General features: G+C 36.0%; 1 protein-coding gene across 10 annotated transcripts in view; it reads left to right on the top strand.

Annotated features, from left to right (window-relative positions):
* Positions 1-8,756, top strand: part of PTPRQ (protein tyrosine phosphatase receptor type Q) — a 136,446-nt gene that overhangs the window by 51,585 nt on the left and 76,105 nt on the right. For all 10 annotated transcript variants that reach the window (XM_082778171.1, XM_082778174.1, XM_082778173.1 and 7 more), the window contains 4 exons: positions 1,065-1,346; positions 2,990-3,172; positions 3,840-3,941; positions 6,314-6,434. In XM_082778171.1, the coding sequence (XP_082634297.1) occupies positions 1,065-1,346; positions 2,990-3,172; positions 3,840-3,941; positions 6,314-6,434 (688 nt within the window). The remainder of the gene's footprint in view (positions 1-1,064; positions 1,347-2,989; positions 3,173-3,839; positions 3,942-6,313; positions 6,435-8,756) is intronic.

Raw genomic sequence — 8,756 nt, 5'->3', positions numbered from 1 at the left:
GAGTTATCCATGTGGGCAGTCCTGTCATCCAGAGAATAGTGATCTATTACAGTTAATGTTTTTTATTCACAGGCTCAGAAATCAGGAATGAAATGGGTTTGTGAGACCTTTACACAAAAACCTTTCAAGATAAATTCTGAAATGCCTGTGTACGTGTACACAAACTTAAAGTATAATCCTAAGTTCTTACTACATTTTGTTGTTGTTGTTGTTATTTTATAGAGAGGTTATTTCAGGGGTGAAGCGATGAAGCCTTCAGAGGAATCAAGGTTGACATTCAGAGCTGATCTTATTCATAAGTGCAGCCCACTCACTCCTTCAACACTTCAATGTGTTATGAGCTCACTGGAGTCACATGAGTACATTGCCAGTAGATTTAGCCAACACATTGCCCTGGAGCTGGAATTGTTTTGTGCCTGACCTTCTCACCAGTGTATGCAAGATTTACACTGGGGTCTTTGGGGTTATCAATTAACAACTGTATCAGTAAACTAAAAGGGAATTCAGTTACGCTGCATACAGTCCCTTTCCCTTGTTCAGTTGTTGGTTGAGTGAAGTAAGATGAGTGGTTATTTAAGAAGAAAGCAGAAAGATAACATTCAAAGTTAAAGAACTTGAATTAGAGGAAGCCAATAAAAGGATTTGAAGAATGAATCTGAATGAAAGCAATAGACAAGAGGTTGTATTTTTTTGTTTGTTTGTTTTGTTTCTTTGTTTTTTTAAGCTGAACTTTTGGATACATTTGTAAGTGAATGAAAAGAAAAAAGATCCAGAAAAGCTAAAGTGTCTGGGATGCAAAAAGATGTCTAGTTTTATTAGTGGAAAAAAAAAAAAAAAAAAAGCCACAGAAATTAACTAAGTTAAAAAGAGGTAAAACTTTGAGAAGGAATGTGAGTAAGTAAATTAGTGCCTTTTTGCTACAGTTAGCTATGCATTTTGTTACAGTCTCAGGATATCTCAGTGTGTTAGAATCCAATAGGTTTATTAGATCAGTCCTATATTCAATTAACTGAACTTCTCAGACTTGTTTATTTTTTTTTTTCTCTTTGATTTCTGTATTGTAGAACCAGACTCCCCACCCCAAAATGTAGAGTTAGTAAATGTGACTGCAACAGAGATATATCTGAGATGGTTACCACCTGAACAACCCAATGGTCTCATAACTCACTATGAAGTTCTCTACAGTGATTCCAATGATTTATTTATTAAAAATGCCTCATCTACAAGCATATCACTTACTGAACTGAGTCCATATACTCTCTACAACATCTCTGTAAGGTCATTCACCAGACTTGGCCATGGGAATCAGTCATCTTTCCCACTTCTGGTGAGAACTTCTGAAACTGGTGAGTATATGGCTTTTAAAAAAATACTGTACTTTTTTCAGTCAACGGCTTTATGGTGATGTTTGATAAACAAAACATCTTCTGAGATGAGAAGAATGAAAATAAGGGAGGATCTGAAAGGTGGAGCATTTTGAGTGAACTACAACCTATTAATGGGCTGATGTATCCAAGAGCTCTTGGGAGTTCTGTTACCATTCTGCCATGAACTTAGGCAGAGTTGTGGGCTTATTTCACTGGGTCTCATGGTATTTATTCAATTTCTTGATGTTGCTTAAGCAGAAAAGTTTTTTTAAATGTCCTTACTTTGATAAGAATGTTTTGGGCATTCCAAACATCTGTCCATGCCTTATATGATCTTTGGAGCAAATTGTGCTGTCATTGTATGATTATAAGTTGCTGGAATCAGATATATTATTATATCAGAAAAATTTGGATAACAGAAAACACTTGTGTATTTCTGTGAGGATAGAAATACACATGTACACAAAAAACAATTGCCATGATAAAGCAATTGACAGCTGCTCCCTAAGGGACAGGGATTCAAGACCCAAGGAGGGTCCCTGGGCTTGCAGGGCAGGAGCTTCACTAGCCAGGGCCTGTCCCACCAACCCTCAGTGCGGGGGGCAGCCAGGAGCAGCCGAGTCCAGGTTGCCAAACGAGTCCGTGGTGATGAGGCAGGTCAAGTGAGGAAAGTGAGTCAGCAAGTCAGGGTCAGGATCAGTTTCAGTGACAGTAACTAAGTCAGACACAGCCCAGTGATAGCTGAGCAGGCCCATGGTGGTGGGGCCAAGTGGAGGCCAGCCTGAGATGTCTGTCTGCAAGTCGGAGCTAGGTCAGTGGTACTTCAGCAATGCAGCAGGAGCTGTAGCTCAACCAAGGACGCAGCAAGAGAGCCCTGGTTGAAAGTATCTCCCAGAGGACAGTGGTCAGCCCTGGCTGTGGCCTCACTGATGCAATGTCTGTGAGTGTGTCTCCAGCGAGGAGGTGAAAAAAAGATAGAGCAGCTCAGCTACTCTATCGCTGAGCTGGCCCCAAGACCCCACAGCCAAACCCCCAGGAGGCAAATTGATCTCAGGGCCCTCACAGCATAAAGTTAGGGTTCCTCACCCCCTCCCCCTTTTTTCCCCTTAATACAGGCATTCATGCAGTTTGCATATTTCACCTTGAAAGAAGGAATACAAAGGCTGTTCCTGATATGAAGAGTAAATTACAGCAGCACATGAAAAATCTTCTAATAACAGCTAGCTTAGAGGATAGCAGTAATAGTTATGGGATAGTAGAGGGAAAGTTTAGTACCATGCTCTAGCAGCTTTTTTATCTGGCATGTTAAGATGATTTTAATATTTTTTTTTTTTTAAAAAGAATGACCTCTCCTTTATCAATGCAGTGCATGTCTGTCATATATTTTTGATCTTCCAATTTAGCCTCCTGAAATTTATTTCATACAACAGACAACATTGCTCCCCAAAGTCCCCCCCAAAAAAACAAACAAACAAACAAACAAAAACCAGAAAACCATCACCAAGATAAAAATCAAAATGTTCACAGTGTGTTTCCTTGTAGCCAGTTTTAAAAAAAAAAAATGTTTAAGAAATCAATGAAACTAACTGTGATCTTTTACAAGTCTAAATTTCATCTTCTAGTTCCTGATTCTGCACCGGAAAGCATAACCTATAGGAACATCTCATCTGTGGAAATTGAATTATCATTTTTTCCACCATCCATTCCCAATGGAATCATACAGACATACACAATCTATCTCAAGAGGACTGGTGGAACTGAGCAAAGAGTCATAAACACTACTCATCTGGTACTACGTATTACAGGCTAGTATATAATGATCTGGAACTTAAGGCAACTGTAACTTATTCTGAGAAGGATTCAACTGACCCACTGATTCATATCAATTAATTCCCTGAAAGGACAAAATCATTCTTGTCCTTACATAACTATATGTTGCCTCTGCTGAGAGGCAGCCAGTTGTGTCCTGCAGTAATGTGGTAGAATGGGCCATGCTTGGTACAGAATCTAACATGCCTCTTATTGTGTTGTAGATGTTTAAAGTATAAAGAACTTCAATAATATTTTTCATGTATCTATCATTGTAACAAAGTAAACACTGAGCTCACCTATGTATCTTTCTAATCTTTTTATTTATTCTGTCATTATAACTGCAGCATAATTCACCAGCTAATACTGGCAGCCCAATACTTCAACTAGTATATTTTCAGAGTATCACTAAGCATAAACTTTAAAGCATTCCAGGAATATGAGATATAAAGTAGTCTAGAGGGCAAGACGTATGAGGTGCAGCTGAAGTCACTTTTTTTTTTTTTCAGTCTCTAAAGGCACCAATCAGAGTAAATGCTGGGCCTGTTCAGTACTTCAGAACTTCTACTTGTGGAATAGGATCTCAATATATTTTTTTTCCATTAAAAGAAAAAACTTTCCCTACTGAATGGTTGATTTTCTGAATTGTTCTTCTTTATTTAGATTTAAAGAAATATACAGAATATACAATAGAAGTGTCTGCTAGTACCACGATGGGAGAGGGCCTTTGTAGTGCACCTCTGCATGTACTGACTGATGAGGACGGTAAGTCAGAACAGAAGTTGTGATGTTTCATTGCTTGTAGTCTTAATCTAATCTTATGCTTTATATCAGCTATGCATGGGTTTTATACACATTTTTGTAATCTCTATATCTATTTATCTACACATTCAACGATATGCATCCGTGTTTGCATCTTTGTGTGTGTGTGTTTATAGATACTATGTAATATGTTAACCAATACAATCTCTATGAATCATAAGATTGCTGTGCACGGGCATTTGGTCTTAACATCTTCTGCATTTGAAGGATCTTAATTTACTAGTATTATTCTAATCAAACACTAGAATTGAATGTTGCATTTTGTTCTGCAGACTTGTGAGAGCTGGAGAAAAGGAAAACCAACACCATCTTAAATGGTCCAGGGACATTTCTGGTTCTTTTACTTGGAGATTTTGGGGCTCTTCTAAACAGAGGCACACATGCACACATAGATGCAAAATTATTAATATTATGAAAATACTCAAAGTCCATTTTCAGTAGTACTAGACTTTGAAATTTAGCAGGGGAGTGTTCTATGGGCTCACAGTAGAACATAGTCATTGCATTCCCTGCTAATTTGTACAATTCGTAAATCAGCAGAGGTACCATAAAATGATATTTGCACTTTCAGTAGCCAATGCAGTTGTATGAAGTTGTCACTGATCTCCTCTATAGATACTGGTAAGGGACTCCTGAAAAAAATTCAAAGCAGAATCTCAATTAAGTGCTGTGACTTGCATTTGAAGAAGCCTGTCTGTCTCTCTCCATTGCTTAGGGAGGAAATTTCTGAAAACCTAGATTAAAGCTGCATTGACGCAAACATCCCATGAGGCATTCCCAAATTGTCTCTTTCCATCTATTAGGAAGCATTGACTTGCCCAAGATCCAATTTTTGATGATAATAGATCTTTGCAAATCTCCAAGGTGTTGGTGAGCTTATGTTCACCAAAAGTAATAAACTTTTGTTCAATAGTAATGTTATTGGAGCATACTGGGAACAGCTAATTTGGATAAAACTATCTTTTACATAGTGTATTTTCAGTTAGAACAATATTAATTCTATACTCTAGCAAAAAAAAATCCCCTGAACAAGAATTGTACAATAAACTGGACATGCCAAGAAGATACAACATTCGGTGTTTCATAGATCTTTTATTGTATAGTCTCTGAGGACAGTGTAACAAGAAAAACACTAAATACATCTGTCACCATTTTTTTTGTTACTAAATGCAGATGCTTACTGAATTCAGTGAACCTTTGTTCATGAAAAATATCTTTGTCTTGAATGTACAGAGTTGTAAAACCTTTATGCCAACTTTTAAGATAGCAATAGAAGGAACAACAACTGAGAAACAAAAATATTTATAATACACCACATGTACTTTTTTCACAGGAACACAGTGTTCCAAGTTTTGGACCAAATGTTTCATAGATTTGCTAATAGCTATGCTCATATTCTCAATTTCCATGCATGACTACAACTATGACCTGAATTTTTAGTACATGATGCTATTTGGATTAATTTGAGAAAAACAGAAGTCATTCTAATAGTACCACATAGTGATGCATATATACATGAATCAAGAAGACGGTTTGCTTCTCAATAACATGCTAATACAAAGCAATATCACTTATACATACATAGGTATGTTTTTCTTCAGTAATATTTATATGAACTTCAGAGTAATTCAATTAAAATGAATTCAAACATGGTGTAACACTTTCCCTTACTTATGATGTTTCCCTGCACAGTTGTAACATGGTGTCATGTAAAGTTCATCTTAACATGAATTTTAATGGTCTCAGTCAATGCCTATCTTTATAGTTGCCCTTGTGACATGCTAAGTGTATGAATGTGGTCCTTATTTGATGGAGTGCATAGATTTTACTGCTGCCTAGTATCCCACATTTTTATCATCTCTCAGTGCCGTGCTTGTGCATTTTTCCACATTTTGGTGCTTCATATAATTATTTCCAGCACCTCTTTTTCCTCAGGGGAACTATTTAGCTGTATTTTACACGTGTTCATACCTATAAAGCTCTTGCTTTTATTAGAAGAAAAAACATTACAGCAACATACTTGGACAGTAGGTGAATCACTGTGACCTACCCATTGCCCCGTTTTCTCATGAAGTACTTTTTCCATTGAATCACAGAAACAGATGTTCTAACACCACCATGCAAAATCTTCTTTTATCATCTGTCAGAAAAAGGAAAAGAAGCTGTGCTATAACATTAGTTGATGGATACTGTACCTGTGTAGCACAAAGTTCACTTTCCATCACAAATAATTAAAATCCTATTTAAGGATGCTGCATATCCCATCAATCTTAGCTGTTTAACAAGATGTTGTGTCCTGTTCTCTCATTTCATAGCTCCTAGTTCTCCTCCAGAATCCCTCTCAGTAAAACAGTTGTCGGGTGTCACTGTGAAGTTGTCATGGAAACCTCCACTGGAGCCAAATGGAATTATCCTCTATTACACAGTTTACGTCTGGTAAGATTTTCTGGAAATAGTTCTGAGGATAAATATTAATCTGTAACCTAGCAGGAATGTTAGGTTTTTCTTACACAATGTGTTGATTACATGTTTTTGGAGAATACATATTCATCCAGCACTTAGAATACTAGCCTTTTGTGTATACAAATTCAAATATAATGTGGTAATTGAAAACTGAGGTATTAAATATTTTGCAAGTGGTTTCAATGTTTCTTTTTTCTTTTTTACTTTTTTTTTTTTTCCTGAGGGTTTTATTTTTGTAAATTAATTCAAATTTTAATTAGAGCGTGATGACTTTCATTCTATACTGATTGGGCCTATTTTAAGGCAGGGCACTGGCTAATCCTAAAACGTAAAGGAAATCTGAAATTGACATGAAGGAGATTTATTTTGTAGAAAGTGTGTAAAAACAATTTGAGATCTCTACTAGCTACCATCCATATGGCATAAGAGCTCAAGATTTGCAATTTTAGTCTTTGTATGTGCTATTAGTTATGCTTGATGTTGTATTTTGTATATATTTATAACAAAACAAATATTTCTTTCATATATAATTTTCACTTGCTATATAGTTTTTTCTCCTTTTCTTCTTCCCTGCATTTGTTTCCTGTCCTTGCTCCTGGGATCTTTTATTTTTTTAATCTTTCAAAAGGAATTTGGGCATTTTTAAACTTGCAGCTTCTGTCCTGTTCTCCGTACAATGTTGTTCAGTCTGGTGCTTTGCCGTTTCTTCATAGATCTATTTATAACTTCTTATGGGATTGAAAAGATTTTGTTTATGATTACTTTTAATAACTGTATTTATGCTGTACCATTTTATTGCCAATACAAAAACATGGCAAGCAAATGCTAAAGAATTCCACCTTATGAGATTTGAACCAAGTGTGCAAATTAAGTCTTTATAAATGTAATATTATTGGGCTTACATTTATTATTTTAATGTAACTTCACAGTTTTGGGGTAAGATTTGTCCTCAGTTCTTCAGTAGAAATTATAATTTCTAGTTAAGTTTGTGATCAAATGAATAGGAGTGTGCTCTTCTTTCCAGAAGAGTTACATTTAGCTTGTCTTGTTAATTCTGCTGTGTTGGCAAGGTCTGGTAGTCCTTAATAACAAACTATAAATTTAATACTGTCTTCTATCTAGGAAGGAGCTGCTTCATGATATAGATTACTGTTTTGGAGGACTTGAGGTTATAGAACTTTTCATCCTTATATTGCCTAAAAGCTTACTGCTTTTGTTACGACAAGTGAGTTAGTAAGAATTAGTTTTTAAAAACTGTTAATTGATCCATCCTTCCAAACATTTGAATTAAACAAACACATAACTTTTTGCAGTAACCCTTGTTCTTTTTCAGTCCGTATTCTCCTTGCTGTGTCTTATCTGTCCTTACTGTGCCATATCTAAAATTAGACAGGGATTAGGTATCATCCTGAGGCAAGGACATTGGAGGAAAACTCCCTTTGCCTTCCAAAGGGTCACAGCTTCACTCTTTTTTTTTTTTCTTTTTCTTTTTTTCTTTTTTTAATTTATGTATTTAACAGAATTGGCTATATAATTTCATCCAGTGTGTTTCAGGGTGATATATGACAAGGCAAACTGCCATGCCATAGCTTCTGCTTTTGGAGAGGCATTCTCTGTGTTACTGGGGAGATTGTTATTCCCAGAGCTTCTTGATAAAGCAGGAAAAGGAAAGCTAATACAGGTTCTATATATAGTTAAATAATTGTTCATTCTCTTAAATACATCATGGCAATTACAGAAAATTTGGTAAGATTTCTTTAATGATTTGGGAACAAGAATCCACAACTTCTGTAAAGAGCAACGTTCTCTTTGGTATTGTCCTTCATGAATTTGTCACAGGACACGGTGGTTTTGGGTACAAGTAAGTAGCAAAGGAACTTTCTGGGTACCTTGAGTCTATAAACTCATATTGCGAGTCAGCAGTTCCATAGTACCAAGGCATATTAATGAAACTGCTCAACTTGCCAATAGCTATTTACTTCTTGCTGTACTTGCACAGCAACCCATACCACTGTTCTTTTAAAGAAAATATTTCAGGCTCAAAAATTAGCATTATCCCATTGAGCTTTTTTTTTTTTTTTTCTGAGGTAATTACTGAATAGATCTACTTAGAGGTGCAATCTTTTAATGAAACTATAGTGCCTGTCTTTGTCTAGTACACAATTTCTTAGGACCTCCTTTGTCTAGGTTTTTGAAAAATCTCATTTAAAACTTAATATTATTGTTCCTTATTGGAATTCCTCAGGTTAGTGTATTCTGCTAGACCTCTTTCTCATTGTCTGTGAAGACTAAATT

The sequence above is a fragment of the Aythya marila genome (assembly GCF_965140915.1).
Source record: "Aythya marila genome assembly, chromosome: 1".
NCBI lineage: Eukaryota > Metazoa > Chordata > Aves > Anseriformes > Anatidae > Aythya > Aythya marila.
Note: the sequence above shows the minus strand (reverse complement) of the source record. Positions and strands in the feature narration are given on the sequence as shown.